The 19255-nt window shown below is 41.6% G+C and overlaps 1 protein-coding gene across 3 annotated transcripts in view; it reads left to right on the forward strand.

The window, feature by feature from the left end:
- The window catches only part of bdnf (brain-derived neurotrophic factor), a 33601-nt gene extending 14679 nt beyond the window's left edge, over positions 1-18922 (forward strand). The window contains exons 1-2 of one of the 3 annotated variants that reach the window (XM_058077049.2): positions 4010-4125; positions 16797-18922. In XM_058077049.2, the coding sequence (XP_057933032.2) occupies positions 16818-17639 (822 nt within the window). In that variant the 5' untranslated portion in view covers positions 4010-4125; positions 16797-16817 and the 3' untranslated portion in view covers positions 17640-18922. Of the gene's footprint in view, positions 1-4009; positions 4126-8947; positions 9519-16796 lie in introns of those variants that run through there. The other 2 variants (XM_058077050.2, XM_058077051.2) reach the window with 2 other exon arrangements.
- The last annotated feature ends 333 nt before the right edge of the window (positions 18923-19255 follow it).

A 19255-nucleotide genomic window follows, 5' to 3' on the forward strand; every position in this document is an offset into this window, starting at 1 on the left:
AAGCACCCATGAGTCAGTGAAAGTTGATTCGTCATCAACCTGTGAGTCGGTGAAAGTCGAGTCTTCATCAAGCACCCATGAGTCAGTGAAAGTTGATTCGTCATCAACCTGTGAGTCGGTGAAAGTCGAGTCTTCATCAAGCACCCATGAGTCAGTGAAACTCGAGTCTTCATCAACCCGTGAGTCGGTGAAAGTCGAGTCTTCATCAAGCACCCATGAGTCAGTGAAAGTTGAGTCTTCATCAAGGACCCATGAGTCAGTGAAACTCGAGTCTTCATCAACCCGTGAGTCAGTGAAAGTCGAGTCTTCATCAAGCACCCATGAGTCAGTGAAAGTCGAGTCTTCATCAAGCACCCATGAGTCAGTGAAAGTTGATTCGTCATCAACCCGTGAGTCGGTGAAAGTCGAGTCTTCATCAAGCACCCATGAGTCAGTGAAACTCAAGTGGTCATCAACCTGTGAGTCAGTGAAAGTCGAGTCTTCATCAAGCACCCATGAGTCAGTGAAAGTTGATTCGTCATCAACCCGTGAGTCGGTGAAAGTCGAGTCTTCATCAAGCACCCATGAGTCAGTGAAACTCGAGTCTTCATCAAGCACCAATGAGTCAGTGAAACTCAAGTGGTCATCAACCTGTGAGTCAGTGAAAGTCGAGTCTTCGTCAAGCACTCATGAGTCAGTGAAACTCGAGTGGTCATCAACCCGTGAGTCGGTGAAAGTTGAGTCTTCATCAAGCACCCATGAGTCAGTGAAACTCGAGTCTTCATCAAGCACCCATGAGTCAGTGAAAGTCGAGTCTTCATCAAGCACCCATGAGTCAGTGAAACTCGAGTCTTCATCAACCCGTGAGTCAGTGAAAGTCGAATCTTCATCAAGCCGTGAGTCGGTGAAAGTCGAGTCTTCATCAAGCACCCATGAGTCAGTGAAACTCGAGTCTTCATCAAGCACCAATGAGTCAGTGAAAGTTGAGTCTTCATCAAGGACCCATGAGTCAGTGAAAGTCGAGTCTTCATCAAGCACCCATGAGTCAGTGAAAGTTGATTCGTCATCAACCCGTGAGTCGGTGAAAGTCGAGTCTTCATCAAGCACCCATGAGTCAGTGAAACTCGAGTCTTCATCAACCCGTGAGTCGGTGAAAGTCGAATCTTCATCAACCCGTGAGTCAGTGAAAGTCGAGTCTTCATCAAGCACCCATGAGTCAGTGAAAGTTGATTCGTCATCAACCCGTGAGTCGGTGAAAGTCGAGTCTTCATCAAGCACCCATGAGTCAGTGAAACTCGAGTCTTCATCAAGCACCCATGAGTCAGTGAAACTCGAGTCTTCATCAACCCGTGAGTCAGTGAAAGTCGAATCTTCATCAAGCCGTGAGTCGGTGAAAGTCGAGTCTTCATCAAGCACCCATGAGTCAGTGAAACTCGAGTCTTCATCAAGCACCCATGAGTCAGTGAAACTCGAGTCTTCATCAACCCGTGAGTCAGTGAAAGTCGAATCTTCATCAAGCCGTGAGTCAGTGAAAGTTGAGTCTTCATCAAGGACCCATGAGTCAGTGAAACTCGAGTCTTCATCAACCCGTGAGTCAGTGAAAGTCGAATCTTCATCAAGCCGTGAGTCGGTGAAAGTCGAGTCTTCATCAAGCACCCATGAGTCAGTGAAACTCGAGTCTTCATCAAGCACCCATGAGTCAGTGAAACGCGAGTCTTCATCAACCCGTGAGTCAGTGAAAGTCGAATCTTCATCAAGCCGTGAGTCAGTGAAAGTTGAGTCTTCATCAAGGACCCATGAGTCAGTGAAAGTCGAGTCTTCATCAAGCACCCATGAGTCAGTGAAAGTTGATTCGTCATCAACCCGTGAGTCGGTGAAAGTCGAGTCTTCATCAAGCACCCATGAGTCAGTGAAACTCGAGTCTTCATCAACCCGTGAGTCGGTGAAAGTCGAATCTTCATCAACCCGTGAGTCAGTGAAAGTCGAGTCTTCATCAAGCACCCATGAGTCAGTGAAAGTTGATTCGTCATCAACCCGTGAGTCGGTGAAAGTCGAGTCTTCATCAAGCACCCATGAGTCAGTGAAACTCGAGTCTTCATCAAGCACCCATGAGTCAGTGAAACTCGAGTCTTCATCAACCCGTGAGTCAGTGAAAGTCGAGTCTTCATCAAGCACCAATGAGTCAGTGAAACTCAAGTGGTCATCAACCTGTGAGTCAGTGAAAGTCGAGTCTTTGTCAAGCACCCGTGAGTCAGTGAAAGTCGAGTCTTCATCAAGCACCCATGCAGCTAATGTTGTTTCCAGCTCCAGTGTGTTTCTATATATAAATATCTATATATATCTATATATATCTATATAGATATTTAGATATATATAGCACCACCCGGATCCAGTGTGATTTCCTCCGACTAAAAAAAAAGCCCAAAAGTCACTTTTTTGATTCCACACTCTTGAAGAAAGTTTAGCATGCTGGCATGGAGTCAGCCAAGTCTCACCTATTACTCATGTTGCTTCGTACATTTGGGGCATGGCTTTGCGAGCGCAGCGCCTCGTCACCGCATAACAATCAGATGGCTGAGTGTTTTGGTCGGTTGGCACCGCGACTCGTGGAATTTTACTGAAAAAAAAAAAATCCAGCCTAAAAAGTATCATTGTTTAGAGAAATGGAGAGGTGGGGGGGGGGGGGGGGTCACTTCATTCATACATATGTGTAGTGTGCAACAAGTTCTGCTTTGAACTATAGGGGCGCTAGCTTGTGTTGCGTTTGGGTACTTGTGTAAAAAAAAAAAAAAAAAAAAAAAAAAAATCGGAAATAAACGTATGCGTGATATACCCCCCCCTTTTTTTTTTTTTTTTTTTTCCCTCAACCCCCACCACCACTTCCACTTTCCACCACCATAAAGTTGCCTGCTCGCTGTGGCTTATTTCAATCACGTAAGAACCCCCCTTTATAATGGCGTTGTCCGGGCGAGGGCGTTGCGTTTGTGTGTGTGTGTTAATGCCAGCTTTCTCTGACTCTTCTTGTTGATTATTTGCTTTTTTTTTTTTTTTTCTGTACAAGAGCCACCAAGGTTTTTCTTTTTTTTTTTTTTTTCTTTTTTTTGTGTGTGTGTGTGTGTGTGTGTGCATAAGAGAGTTTAAAACACGGCGTTATTGCAAAAAAAAAAACAAAAAAAAAACGGGGGGTTATTAGATTCATAAGTCAGCCAAGTGGTGGGCGATCCACTGAGCATCAGCAGAAGTTCTCGTATGATGACTTGAAACAAGACACATTACCTTACCAGCATCTGTTGGAGTGAGTGGATATTAAGACACTTCTATCTCCGGGACTGCGTACACGGGGGGGTGTGGAAAAAAAAAAATGGTAAGTCTTTTTTTTTTTAGAAGCACACACAAGAGTGAGTGTGAGTGTGTGTTGACAAAGATTGTGTGGCATTTTTTTGTGTGTGTGTGTGGGGGGGGGGGGGGGTGTATGTAGCGTGTCATGTCATGCATGTCTGCTGCGTGGGGAGGGGGTGTATATACATTATTATGTTTTTTTTTTCTGTGATAAAGAGTAATCGTTATGTATAGAAGCGAAATGTCCAAGCAATATTAAATATTAATAAGGAAAAGAGAAGTGTGGGTGGGGGCGGGGGGACAATACACGTGACAAGTGCGGAGAGAGGGTGTGTGTGTGGGGGGGGGGGGTAAAAAAAAAAAGTGTGCACTCATCAACAAAAAAAAGTATCCAGATATTTGCCTTGATGCCGTTGTGATGTGATGCTTTCAGCACATTGGACAGAGGCACAAGAGCCGTGTATGGACTAAAGCGCACGCGCAGTGCTGGGATTGTTTTTTCAAGTTTTTTGGGTAAGCTTTTTTTTTTTTTTTTTTTTTTTTAATTTTTTTTACTCCCCCCCCCCCCAAAAAAACGCCTTGTCAAAGTTGTAACGATTTTTTGCACCGCTGCACAATACCTTTAAGCCCCCCCCTCCTCCTCCCTCCTTCTTCCTCTCTTCCTCCACACACACACATATATACACACACACACACACACACGCACACGCACATATACACACACATTGCGTTTTAAACTTTGGGACATGCAAGCGTCGGTCGCGGAGATCTAACCACTGCACATAGTGGTTGTCAGCCCTTGTGAAGGTAAGAGCGCATTCCGTTTATGTCTTTTCATGTCTTTTTTTTTTTTTTTGGATTTTTTTTATTCTATTGAACGCATCGGCTCCGTTTAAAACGCACGCAAATGAGATGCGTTTAAGAAACGGAGCCCGTGTCGGAGTTTCCGAAGCTGCCCTTCGCTGCACAACACAAATGTGCGTAATGGTTGCGTTGTGCCTCATCATTGCTCCCGATATGGGAACTGCAGTGCACGATGCAAGTGGAGGAGGCGTGCGCGTGTCATGATAATAATTATTAGAATATGAATAATAATAATAATAATAATAATAATAATAATGCATGTTTATTTTGTCCTCTTTTGGTGTGCTGCATTCACGGGTTTTGCCTTGCTGTCTGTGGATTGTGTTATCGACCAAAAATAGCCCTACTCTTTACCCCCCCCCCCCACACACACACACACACACCCCGGCCCCTCCTTCTCCCCCCCCCCCCCCCTTCCTCACCCCCCTCCCGTCATCGCCATCAAATCACTTGTGTGTGTGTGTGTTTTTTTTTTTTTTTTACTACAACCGCTCCACGATTTCATTCATAAGGTGCTTTTCGCTTCACCTGCCCCCCCCCCCTCCTCTGAATCCACCCCCCCCCCCTCTTTACCCCCCCCTCTCTCCAGTCAGAGTCAACCACAGGCTGCAAAAAAAATGCATATAAATCATAATAAATCATTCATTATAGAAATGCGTTTCTAAATAGAAAATAAATTGTTGGAATAAATATGGGCGTGCCCCCCCTTCTTTTCGCCCCTCACAACCCCCCCCCCCCTCCACAGCAACCCCGGTACGTGTATGTTAGACGCAAATGGACCCTCAAAGCTTTTTTAAATTTTATTTATTTTTAGTTTTTTTTTTAATGATTGCTTTTATTATTTCTCTGTCACGAAATCGTCGTTTTTTTTTTATTCTTTCTCTTTCTATCCATCTTTTCTTTTTTTCCTCCTCCTCCTCTTCCTCCTCCTCCTTAGATGTTCTCGTCCAAGGCGTTTTAATCTTTCACACCATCAAAAAAAAAAAAAAAAACAACGAATTTCTTGTTTTAATCGTGCGCGTTAATCCTTATTTCGTTTCCTTTCTATAGAAAATGCCACGTCACGTTTTGCGTTTATTAATCAGCATCAAGCATAAGGTGATTCATGCTACTGTTTAATTTTGTGTGTTTTTTAAAAAAAAAAATAAAATGTCCACGCTGCAAAGAATAAATATATTAATAGTGTTTTATTATTATTATTATTATTATTATTATTATTTTGGTGGGATTATGGCGTGGGCGTGTTGGGAGGAGGGATGAGCGGAGGCGGGTTAGGAGGGGGTCTGTGGGGTGGCACGACACACTTTGTATGTATGAGGGGGGGGGGGTTTTATAGCACTTTTCTGCAATGTACGTCAGCGGATCAGTCCATAAATGGGGCTGCGCGCGCGTGTGTGCGCGTGCACCGAGAATCTCCCCTTTCTCTCTCTCTTTCTCTCTCTCTCTCTCTCTCTCTATCCGTCTCTGCAGAGTTGTGGTGGGCGTGAATAACAAAGCTGCTGCAAAATTGCTGCAAAAACTCTATTTTCATTTACGTTTCGATGAATTACTGCACATTTTATATATTTTTTTTTAATTTCGTGTTTATTTCTTTAAAAAAAACGTCATATCAATTATAAATAGGCTATCGATTATTTTGGGCTGAACCTAGTCCCGGTACATTTCGAGCACGCGCCACCACCACCACCACCACCGCTGCTGCTTTGACTCATCACCGTCATCGCCTTCATCACCGTCACCTTCATCCAATTAACAGGCTTGTTTAAACAAGTTCTGGTAATGGAGGGGGTTGGGGGCGTGGCTCCTGTAGTCGTCACGTCTCTGCGGTTCTTATAAGCATGTTTTTTTTTTGTTTTGTTTTTGTTTTTAACTCAACTTCCTGTCGTATTCTATCGTTTTGTGTATCGACTCGATACAAAGTAGAGCCGGTTTGGATACCTACACTTGACATTTTTTAACATCATTACATTATTTTTTTTTAGAATTTTTTTATATTTAATCACCAGGTACATAATTTAACAATATATTAATTGATTAATAGTACAAAATAAGTAAAAAAAACACACAAGTGAAAATATCAATCCGCCATATCGCTATTTGAATGGATGCGCCCACTTCCTACTTCTTATTAAACGTCACAGTTGTTTATATTAGCGACAAATGGCGGCGATATGGATGTGTCACGTGCAAAGAGGGCATATTTTGATGTGGGGGGGGGGTTTACAAGGGGGGTGGAAATGTGAGGGAGAAGAAGAGATAGAGTGCGAGATAAAGGTTACAGTAGTTTACCTGTTTAAAAGGCGTCACAGACCCCCCCCCCACACACACACACACCGACCCCCCCCCCCCCTCCCAGTTTGACGTCATCTAAATTTTCTCACAACTTGAGAAGAGGCGCCACTTTGATGTGCAAGTGCCCTTATCTTCTTGCTATATATTTTTCACCAAATGCCCCCCCCCACCCTCTTCAATCTCCGCCCACCAAAACCCCTCCCACCGTCGCGCCACGTGACGCAGTTCCTGTCTGGACCACCCGAATGAAGCCAGACTGTGCAGAAGAGAGAAGTTTAAATGCAAATCACACATGGCTGGATTAAAAAAAAAAAAAAAAAAACCGAGCCATGTTAAACACACCCATACCCCCCCCCCTCCTCCCCCCCCTCCCGTAAAGAACAAAAGACGTTCATCCATACTGCCTCAGAACAGTTTGAAGTCATTGTTCCCGGGAAATCTTAAACCTGTGGAAATCGAACACCTCGGCGCGGATGAAACGGTTGGCTTGGTTTTCAGGAGGACTTGCTTTAACGCGGGCCTCGAACACACCACACCCCCCCCCACCACCACCACTAACCCAACCCCCCCTGGTTATCACACTCCATTCAGAAAAAACAGCCTCTCTTCTTGTTGTTGTTGTTGTTCACTGGGAAGCCATTTATTTATGAATTACTTGTTTGGAACAGACCCCCCCCCCCTCCTTTCTTCTTCTTCTTCTTTTTTTTTTTTGCTTCTATGATTGCTGATGCAACTCTTTGTCATCCGGAGTTGGCCCTCACCTCCCGTGTGCCTTCGGGGAGGGCTGTATCTATCTTGGCATGTCCCCGGGCGTCTTGGAGGTGGGGTGGAGTCATTAGGCAGGTGTGAGCATCCACTCCCATGCATGCCAAACAGGAATGATGATGATAGCCATAGAGTCAAGCTTTCATGGACTGGGATACTCATTTTTCAGAAATATATATTTTTTTGGGGGGGGTTGTGTTGTTATAATAGGTGGAATATTTGTATTGTGTAAGTATTGTTGACTTTTTCAATTATTGTTTGCTTAAAAAAGTGTTAGAAACTGGCTTTTATTTTATTTTATGATGATAGCCATAGAGTCAATCTTTCAGGGCCTGGGATATTATATTTTCAGAATTTTTTTTTGGTGGGGGGGTTGTGTTATAGTAGGTGAAATATTTATATTGTGTAAATATTGTTGACTTTTTCAATTATTGTGTGTGTTGAAAATCGATATTTTATTTTATTTTATTTTATTTTATTTTATTTTATTTTATTTTATTTTATTTTATTTTATTTTATTTTATTTTATTTTATTTTATTTTATTTTATTTTATTTTATTTTATGATGATAGCCATAGAGTAGCCATAGATTGTGTGAATATTGTTGACTCTTTCAATTATTGTGTGTGTTAAAAATCGGTATTTATTATTTTATTTTATTTTATTTTATTTTATGATGATAGCCATAGAGTCAAGCTTTCAGGGCCTGGGATATTGTATTTTCAGAAATATTTTGGGGGGTGGTTGTGTTGTTATAATAGGTGAAATATTTGTATTGTGTAAATATTGTTGACTTTTTAAATTATTGTTTGCTTAAAAGAGTGTTAAAAATCGGCTTATTTTATTTTATTTTATTTTATTTTATTTTATTTTATTTTATTTTATTTTATTTTATTTTATTTTATTTTATTTTATTTTATTTTATTTTATTTTATTTTATTTTATGATGATAGCCATAGAGTCAAGCTTTCAGGGCCTGGGACATTAGTATATTTTCAGAAATATTTTGGGGGGTGGTTGTGTTGTTATAATAGGTGAAATATTTGTATTGTGTAAATATTGTTGAATTTTTCAATTATTGTTTGCTGAAAAGAGTTAAATTATTTTATTTTATTTTATTTTATTTTATTTTATTTTATTTTATTTTATTTTATTTTATTTTATTTTATTTTATTTTATTTTATTTTATTTTATTTTATTTTATTTTATTTTATTTTATTTTATTTTATTTTATTTTATTACCACAAATTCCTTGAATTGTGTTGGAATAACTCATACAAAAATGGCCTTACTTCCATTTATCACCATTTATAATGTGTGTGTGTGTGTGTGTGTGTGTGTTGTCATGAAATTCATCCCTTCCTTCCTTCCTTCCTTCCTTCCTTCCTTCCTTCCTGCCTCCTTGCTCGTCTTATTTTAGCCGATTTACGCATTCACGACTAAGGATAGATCTGCCTGGGAATGAATTATTGAATGCACGTTTTTATGTTGCACGTCTCCGCATTGGGTCACGACGTGCGCTCTGACGCACAAACCCCCCCCTCACCCCCCCTAAAGAAGAAGCAGAATCATGATGCCACCATGTTTGGTGAGCACAACACACACACACATCTATATAGTATATATATATATATATATATAGTGCGTAAATCTATATATTGTCAGACATAATGGCGTGGGTGCGGAAATAAGAGATGCGCACTAATAGTTCCGCCTCCGGCTTGTGTTGAAACAGGAGTTGGCGGCTCGCAGGTCACATGTTGCAGCGTCATCGTGTAGTAAAGTTGCTCGACTTCCACACAGGCTCCTCATTCCGAGCTCCACAGCCTCTCTTGACGTTGTCTTGCCGGGACTCCTCCTCCTCCTCCTCTTCTTCTTCTTCTTCTTCTTCTTCTTCTTTTTCTTCCTCCGTTTTCTCCTCCGCCTCCTCCACCTCCTCCTCCCGCTGCTGCTGCTGCTGCAGCGGCATGCACGCAGGCGACAAGCCGGCTTTCCACACAACATCTCCACCGGAGCCGTCCAGCCATGGGAGTGCATGACCTCATCCATGCAATTTCCACCATCAATAATTTAATCTATTTGCTCCAAACCTGAAGAGATCGTCCCCCCCCCTGGACGCTTTGTCAAGGGAGAAGAGAGGAGAAGTATCGCTTTAAAAAAAAAAAAACTAAAAAAAAAAACAGAAAAAGTCCAAATAAATTACTCAGGGAGTTTATTCAGGACATCCTACATGACTTTGTCCTGTTGAATGGTCTGTTTTTACGACTGGGCATCATAAGGTATGTTTCTTTTTGTCATTTCAACCAAAACTTTATTTATAAAAAATGTATTTTATTAATATTTCTACACTTGGATGTGATTATATTGGCTTTTACGCAGTAATCACATGTTATTTATGTATATTTAGGCCCAAAAAAATACTGCAAATGGGCTCATCACTCATTAAGACTTTATGGAGGATTGAAACCCGAGATCTAAGCTACACTTTAGTGTTACTTCTTCCTCGGTGTTGAGTGTGCATTGCGTGTGTTCGAATTACCAACGTGAAGAAACGATCTAGTTTCTATGCAAAGGGAAGGAAAACTGCTCAGGCATCGATTTAACACGGTCTCTGGCGTCATCTTGTGGATAAAGTTTGTAACTGCAATGCCCCACTTTAGAAGTGTAATATGATTTAGGTCATTTCTGAGGTTGTTTTGAGTTGGAATTAGATTTTTTTTTTTTAGTTCCCTTGTGTCATGATGGTTTTAGTGGGTTAGAATCGGGCCGAGTAATGTTTTTGGGGGACTAAATATGCCCTGAAATGATGTCAAAGAGATTTCAAGCTCGTACTGATGACTTGATTTGCTTTGAAAGGCGACCTAAATGTGTTTTTTTTTTTTTATGTTATTATAGTTCAATATTCGGCATTGTGGTTTTGAGCATGTTAGACGTGAGCGAACATGTCGCTCGGTAAACATTAGGTTTGAGGACGTGAACAAAAGAGCAACGGTAACCACAAATCACACTTTTATCTCTCTGGCTGAAGTTTTTTTCCCGATGAAGAAAAGGTGTTAAAGTTGTGGTTCGTTAGCCCTTTGATGCACAATAGAAACTTGTCATCTGTCATATAAGGTATGTACGGTTATAATCGCCACCCGGTCAGGCTAAGTTACATACGGCAGCTATGCGTACAAAGCAGATGAACAGGTGGTCATCTGGTGTGTGTGTGTGTGTGTGTGTGTGTGTGTGTGTGTGTGGACGGACGTCACAGAGTCCCCCGCACTCACCTGCTGGCATTGTTCTTTGTGCTTGATGTTTAAGGTGTGTCGCCGCGAATAAAAAGATGTTTGAGCAGTGCTCATTGAGGCCTTTGTGTCCACTCTGGGTCATGAGTCAGATGGATGGGCGGATGGGTAGAAAGATAAATAGATGGACGGATGGATGGATGATAGATAAAGACAGATAAACGGTTAGATCGATGGACAGACAGATGGATAGATCTGATAGACTGATTGGGGAATGCACAGATGGATGAATGGGTAGATCGATAGAAAGCTGGATGGATGGATGGATAGATGGGCGGATGGACGACTGGATGGATGTACAGATGGATTGATCGATAAAAGGACATACAGACAGATTGATAGATAGATAAAAGAATGGAAGACTAGACTAAAAAACAGAAGGCTAGATACAGAAATGGCTGTTTGGATGGACAGACGGACGGATGGATAGATAGATGATGGGCAAATGGACGAACAGATGGATGGAGAGATTAAAACATTTGACAGATTGATAGACTGGTACGTAGATCTATGGATGGACAGATAGACAGATGGATAGATTAAAAAAAATTGACAGATTGATAGACTGACTTTGCACGGACAGATCGATTGATAGACGGATGGACAGACAGATAAATAGATGGATGGATCGATAGATTAAAACATTTGACAGATTGATAGACTGATATATAGATCTTTGGACAGATGGACGGATGGATGTAGAGACATAAATAGATGGACAGAGGGATAGATGCTAACATTTGACAGATTGACACACTGATATATAGATCTTGGGATGGACGGATGGATGGAAAGAAATAAATAGATGGATGGATGGATGGATAGATAGATGAAAATATTTGACCGATTGATAGACTGATATATAGATCTTTGGATGGACGGACGGATGGAAAGACATCAATAGATTGACGGATGGACAGATGGATAGACAAAAAAACATTTGACAGATTGATAGACTGATATATAGATCTTTGGACAGACGGATGGATGTAAAGACATAAATAGATGGACGGATGGATAGACGAAAACATTTCACCGATTGATAGACTGATATATAGATCTTTGGACGGACAGATGGATGGAAAGACATCAATAGATGGATGGATGGATGGATCGATGCTAACACTTGACCAATTGATAGACTGATATATAGATCTTTGGATGGATGGATGGACGGATGGATAGATGCTAACATTTGACCGATTGATAGACAGATATATAGACCTTTGGACGGACGGACGGACGGACGGACGGACGGATGTAAAGACATAAATAGATGGACGGATGGATAGATGCTAACACTTGACCGATTGATAGACTGATATATAGATCTTTGGATGGATGGATGGACGGATGGATAGATGCTAACAGTTGACCAATTGATAGACTGATATATAGATCTTTGGACGGACGGACGGATGGATGTAAAAACATAAATAGATGGACGGATGGATAGATGCTAACACTTGACCGATTGATAGACTGATATATAGATCTTTGGATGGACGGATGGACAGACGGACGGATGGATGTAAAGACATAAATAGATGGATAGATGGATGGATGCTAACACTTGACCGATTGGTAGACTGATATATAGACCTTTGGACGGACGGATGGACGGACGGACGGACGGACGGATGGATGGATGTAAAGACATAAATAGATGGACGGATGGATCGATGCTAACATTTGACCGATCGATAGACTGATATATAGATCTTTGGATGGATGGATGGATGGATGGATAGATGCTAACATTTGACCGATTGATAGACTGATATATAGATCTTTGGACGGACGGACGGATGGATGTAAAGACATAAATAGATGGACGGATGGATCGATGCTAACATTTGACCGATTGATAGACTGATATATAGATCTTTAAATGGATGGATGGACGGATGGATAGATGCTAACATTTGACCGATTGATAGACTGATATATAGATCTTTGGATGGATGGATGGACAGAAGCTAACATTTGACCGATTGATAGACTGATATATAGATCTTTGGATGGATGGATGGACAGATGCTAACATTTGACCGACTGATAGACTGATATATAGACCTTTGGACGGACGGACGGATGGATGTAAAAACATAAATAGATAGACGGATGGATCGACGCTAACATTTGACCGATTGATTGACTGATATATAGATCTTTGGACGGACGGATGGTCGGAATCACGAGAGATGGACGGATGGACAGACAGATAGATAGACAGACGGGAAAGAACGGATGGTTCTGGTAGCCCGTGATGACTCAGAGTTAATTATCTGGCAGGAATCGATAGCGTCGCTCTTTGAATCGAGGTACATCCGAGATAGAACCCTCTAGAACACGCAGGATCCTTCCGTCCTCTCGCCATTCTTCTTCTTTTTTCTTTTCGGTTGCACGTCTTAACGTCTTGTATAACTCTCATCTGCAATGAAATGATTCATTGGCTTTATTGCGTTTTTAACAGGAAGTTGATTGAGAACATTAGCCGTATTATCGATCGCCAACCGTGATGGAAACAGGAAATCACAGAGATATAAATAAAAATCATTTGTTGTTCCCCGTGTGAGGATACCCGAGGGAACGGCATGCAATTGCACACTGTTGAGTGGCATTACCCCCGGCAACCTCCTCGCCCCCTCCGTTGTTGTCTCCCCAGTGGAGACCTGGAAGAGACGTCATCTGTGGTTGTTTTTGCTGCGAAATGACGCTACTCTCACCCCCCCTTCACCCCCCCCCCCTACTTGCTACTGCAATATTACCCTTGTGGTCTGTTACGGAAGATGCAGCACTTTGTCTGCACCATTTCCAGCATGGCGTTTGACGCCGTTTGACAGTAATGAGTAATGTGGAAGCGGAATAATATCATCCTAAATGCATCCTACACGGCTAACGGCTCGTGACTGACTGGCATCGATCCCGTAAAAAAAAAAAAAACATGATATTTCCGTGCTGGGAAGCCCCCCGCTGATAGGAATCCAAACAATAACGAGGGGGTTAATCTGTGCGGTTTAGCATATAATTATCTTTCATGAGTATGGATTTGCTCTTTTTTTTTTTTTTTTTTTTTACGCCCGTGCTTTGTTCTTTATTGTGGTTTTAATTGGCGAAAGGGAAAAAATACCCACAATCTCCTGGTAAGCAAGAAATCAGGCAGGCCCCTCCCTTGCACGTCCTCCCCCGAAACGCAGTCACACATTGTGGAGAAGCGCGTCATCCAGCTCGGGGAATGAGTGGCTCATTAAGAAGAAGGATGTGATATTCTGAATAGACTGTGAGACTCCCCAGCATGTCTATTTTTAGAACGGATATCTCTATGGCAGTCACCGTCATCTTGCTTTAATTGCAACCCCAGACGCCAATTAAGAAGGAAACAAATGCTTTTAAAGCAAGGTTGGCTCCTTCTTTACCGTAAAGGGTCCTTGCATCCATCCATGCATCCACTCACTCATATATATATATATATATATATATATATATATATATGTGTGTGTGTGTGTGTGTGTGTTTGCTCACTGCGTTTTCCTGCATCAGGTTGGGACACGCACACTGCACTCAAATCCGACATCAGGTTTTGTGTTGGAAAGGATTCCCTGTTGGGAAAAAAAAAAAAGGTCACCGGGTACCCGGTATTTTAGAGTCACACCTCAAAAGGATCCCGCTCGGGAAACTACTCCCGTTTTGATACCGCTTGTATTTTTCTAGAGTGGAATTTCATTCATTCATTCATTTTGTACCGCTTTTCCTCATGAGGGTGCTGGAGCCTATCCCAGCTGTCTTCGGGCGAGAGGCGGGACACACCCTGGACTGGTGACCAGCCAATCACAGGGCACATATAGACCGTTTATTAAGCATTTGTTGTGCTGGGCTACTGTAACTTTGTTTGAAACAAAGGCTTAGCATATATTGACCGAAATCGAGGGGCGGGGGGGGGGGGGGGGGTTGCACCGTGAGTGAGTGAGGCATTTGTTGTGATGAGCTCCTGTAGCTTTTTTTGAAACAACGACTTAGCATATATTGACTCATAGCGGGTTATTTTTTTTGTTGCACCGTGAGTGAGTGAGTGAGTGAGTGAGTGAGGCATTTGTTGTGATGAGCTCCTGTAGCTTTGTTTGAAACAATGACTTAGCATATATTGACCTATAGCGGGTTATTGTTTTTTTGTTGCACCGTGAGTGAGTGAAGCATTTGTTGTGATGAGCTCCTGTAGCTTTGTTTGAAACGACTTAGCATATATTGACCTATAGCGGGTTATTTTTTTTGTTGCACCGTGAGTGAGTGAGGCATTTGTTGTGATGAGCTCCTGTAGCTTTGTTTGAAACGACTTAGCATATATTGACCTATAGCGGGTTATTTTTTTTGTTGCACCGTGAGTGAGTGAAGCATTTGTTGTGATGAGCTCCTGTAGCTTTGTTTGAAACAACGGCTTAGCATATATTGACCTATAGCAGGTTATTTTTTTTGTTGCACCGTGAGTGAGTGAGTGAGTGAGTGAGTGAGTGAGTGAGTGAGTGAGTGAGGTATTTGTTGTGATGAGCTCCTGTTGCTTTGTTCGAAACAACGGCTTAGAATATATTGACATGTACAGGGTTATTTTTTTGTTGCACCGTGAGTGAGTGAGGCATTTGTTGTGATGAGCTCCTGTAGCTTTGTTTGAAACAAAGGCTTAGCATATATTGACCTATAGCGGATACTTTTTTTGTTGCACCGTGAGTGAGTGAGGCATTTGTTGTGATGAGCTCCTGTAGCTTTGTTTGAAACAACGACTTAGAATATATTGACTTATAGCGGGTTATTTTTTGTTGCACCGTGAGTGAGTGAGGCATTTGTTGTGATGAGCTCCCGTTGTTTTGTTTGAAACGACTTTGAATATATTGACGCGTAGAGGGTTATTTTTTTGTTGCACCGTGAGTGAGTGAGTGAGTGAGTGAGTGAGTGAGTGAGGCATTTGTTGTGATGAGCTCCTGTAGCTTTGTTTGAAACAACGGCTTAGCATATATTGACCTTTCGCGTGTTATTTTTTTTGTTGCACCGTGAGTGAGTAAGGCATTTGTTGTGAATGAGCTCCCGTTGCTTTGTTTGAAACAACGACTTTGAATATATTGACACGTAGAGGGTTATTTTTTTTGTTGCACCGTGAGTGAGTGAGTGAGTGAGTGAGTGAGTGAGTGAGTGAGTGAGTGAGGCATTTGTTGTGATGAGCTCCTGTTGCTTTGTTTGAAACAACGGCTTAGCATATATTGACCTTTCGCGTGTTATTTTTTTTGTTGCACCGTGAGTGAGTAAGGCATTTGTTGTGAATGAGCTCCCGTTGCTTTGTTTGAAACAACGACTTTGAATATATTGACACGTAGAGGGTTATTTTTTTTGTTGCACCGTGAGTGAGTGAGTGAGTGAGTGAGGCATTTGTTGTGATGAGCTCCTGTTGCTTTGTTTGAAACAACGGGTTAGCAAATATTGACCATTAGCGGGTTCTTTTTTTGTTGCACCGTGAGTGAGTGAGTGAGTGAGTGAGTGAGTGAGGCATTTGTTGTGATGAGCTCCTGTAGCTTTGTTTGAAACAACGGCTTAGAATATATTGACCATTAGCGGGTTCTTTTTTTTGTTGCACCGTGAGTGAGTGAGTGAGTGAGTGAGTGAGTGAGTGAGTGAGGCATTTGTTGTGATGAGCTCCTGTTGCTTTGTTTGAAACAACGGCTTAGCATATATTGACCTATAGCGGGTTATTTTTTTTTTGTTGCACCGTGAGCGAGTGAGGCATTTGTTGTGATGCGCTCCTGTAGCTTTGTTTGAAACAACAGTTTAGCATATATTAACATGTAGCGGGTTAATTTTTTGGCATATTTCACGCACAAAATGTATGAAAGAGCCTTTCGGTATTTTTGTATGTAGAAGGTGGGCAAAGTTAGGACCCCCGCCCCCCCCCCCCCTTCCTCCTCTCCCCGCTTATGTAGCGCGTTCTACGCCGTGCAGTACAATCTGACTATTGCTATTTTTAACACGGCTCTCTGATGCTCAGCGCAGCTTTTTATGAATGGCCGCCAAGAAAATCCAAACCAAAGTCAGGGGGGTGGGGGGAGGGGGGGGGGAGATCACAGTTTTGCGATGGTGTTTTTGAAGACGCAGACAGAACATCAGCCAAAAAAAAAAAACAAGCGTGATGACCAAAGTCTTTTTTTCAAGCAGGGAATCACAATAAATCCACTCAGTTATTTAACCGGCTCGCTCTCTCCCTGCCCTGTTCCCCTCTTGTCTTGCCAGTTCCACCAGGTTAGAAGAGTGATGACCATCCTGTTCCTTACTATGGTTATTTCATACTTCAGTTGCATGAGAGCCGCGCCCCTGAGAGACGCCCCAGGCATGCAGGGCCATCGGACGGAAGGCTACCTGGGCGCCGTCGCCGCCGCCGCTGCCGCCGCCGCCGCCGCCGCCGCATCGGCGAGAGGCCACGGGACTCCGCAGAGCGGCGGGGAGCTGCCCTCGCTCACAGACACGTTTGAGCAAGTGATAGAGGAGCTGCTGGAAGTGGAGGGAGAAGCGGAGGCGGCACAACTGGGACAGGGCGCCGGCGGGGGTCAATCGATGGCGGCGGCGATGGCCTCCGAGAGCAAAGATGTCGACATGTACGACGACGCGAGGGTGGTGATCAGCAACCAAGTGCCTTTGGAGCCGCCGTTGCTCTTTCTCCTGGAGGAATACAAAAACTATCTGGACGCCGCCAACATGTCGATGAGGGTGCGGCGACACTCGGATCCGTCGCGGCGCGGAGAGCTCAGCGTGTGCGAGAGTATTAGCCAGTGGGTGACAGCTGTGGATAAAAAGACGGCGATAGACATGTCCGGGCAGACCGTCACCGTCATGGAAAAGGTCCCCGTCCCCAATGGCCAACTGAAGCAATACTTTTATGAGACCAAATGCAACCCCATGGGGTACACGAAGGACGGCTGCAGAGGAATTGACAAGCGGCATTACAATTCCCAATGCAGGACAACCCAGTCCTACGTTCGAGCGCTCACCATGGATAGCAAAAAGAAGATTGGCTGGCGCTTTATAAGGATAGACACTTCCTGTGTATGCACATTGACCATTAAAAGAGGGAGATAGTGTATAAGATGTATAGATTTTATTGAAGAGTTTAAAAAAAAAAAAAAAAGAGAATACAGAGAAAATATCTATTTGTATATATACATAACAGGGTAAATTATTCCGTCAGATGAAAAATTTTATGGACTGCATGTAAAAGAAAAAAAAATGAAGTTTATACAGTAAAAGTGATATAACAGTCTATTTATTGAACATATTCATGACCTTGTAAACGATTAAAAAAAATCTGATCAGTCATTTTGCGCCCACTTGAAATTGTCACATTCCTCCAAACATTTTTTTTTTTTTTTTTTTTTTTGCCAAGATTTACAAAATGAAGGACAGGAAAAAAATCACAAAAAAAAAAAGTCGCAACAACAAACATGAGAGGACAGTTCCATCGTCAAAAGCTTGCATGCTGCTTCGATTGTGAATCCAGAAAATTCTCCACTTAACCAAAAAAAAAAACGAACAAAAAAAAAAAAACATAGGATGCTGACCAAAAAAAAAAAACTTTCCGTTTAAGTACTCGGCGGAAAAAAAAAACTTTCCTCTCAAGTAATTTATCTGTTTACTGTTCTAAACTTCTCAAGGTATAATGTTGGGATTACATACTATGTCAAGGTGCTGTTGTCAAAGCTTTGCTGTTTATTTTTTTATTCCCACCAGAGAAAGATATATATATATATTAGAAAAGAAATGTATATATATATATATACATATATAATGAGACATGTTTCTGGGTTAATATTATTCATTTTGTATGTTGTGAAGTTGTTTGCAATATTAAACTGAAATATTTGAAGAAATAAAAATGACTATAGGCAACTGGAAAAACGAAAAACCATGTTTCACCCCTCCACTTTTAGGTATATGCACCAATACCGCAACACATAAAACTTAATAATAATATACACATATTTTCCTTTCAGTACTTCCCATAGGGAAAACATTAGCATATTTACTGTCACTCCGAATAATTTATAAATAAAGTTTTAAAAAAAAAATTTGTTTTGCTAATTCGGAAAATTAAAAAAAAAAAGAGGTGCTTCAACGCACATCCGCGATTTCAAAAAAAGCCGACAATTTTTTTACATTTTTATATTTTTTTTTTCTTCCCCCAAAATAACATTTTTTTGTCAAGCGTTGCGATTCCACACTTCATTTTGCAGTACTTGAAAGCATCACAGGCAAAAGTCAAATGTTTATACGGTTGATCGCCGCATATTAGCGAGTTCAGCATTCATGGCCGCAAAAACATACTGATTTTGTCATTAAAAAAAATTTTTTTTCAGAAAAAAAAAAAAAAAATATGTGATAGTCCAGGTAAATGTACAGTATTTTTACATCTTTATGTTTTTTTTCTTCACCGATAATGTTTTTTTGTCAAGTGTTGATATTTCACACTTTGCTCGGTGGTACTTGAACGCACCATAGTTGCTGGGAGACGCAAAAATTAAGCTTTTTTTTTGTAGTGGATCTTTTTTATAGCATTGACGGCAAAGAAAATGTATGGATTTTTGGTCATATAAATATTTTTTAGGAGGGAAACAAAAGAAACAGATTTTTTTGTCAAAATTTTTTTTTTTAAAAAGTCATTTTTATCTAAAAATAGGCCTTTTTCCCCTTCATGAAAA

This window comes from Doryrhamphus excisus, linkage group LG1 (assembly GCF_037039965.1).
Source record: "Doryrhamphus excisus strain RoL-2023G ecotype Guam linkage group LG1, RoL_Dexc_Guam_v1.1, whole genome shotgun sequence".
Classification (NCBI taxonomy): Eukaryota; Metazoa; Chordata; class Actinopteri; order Syngnathiformes; family Syngnathidae; genus Doryrhamphus; species Doryrhamphus excisus.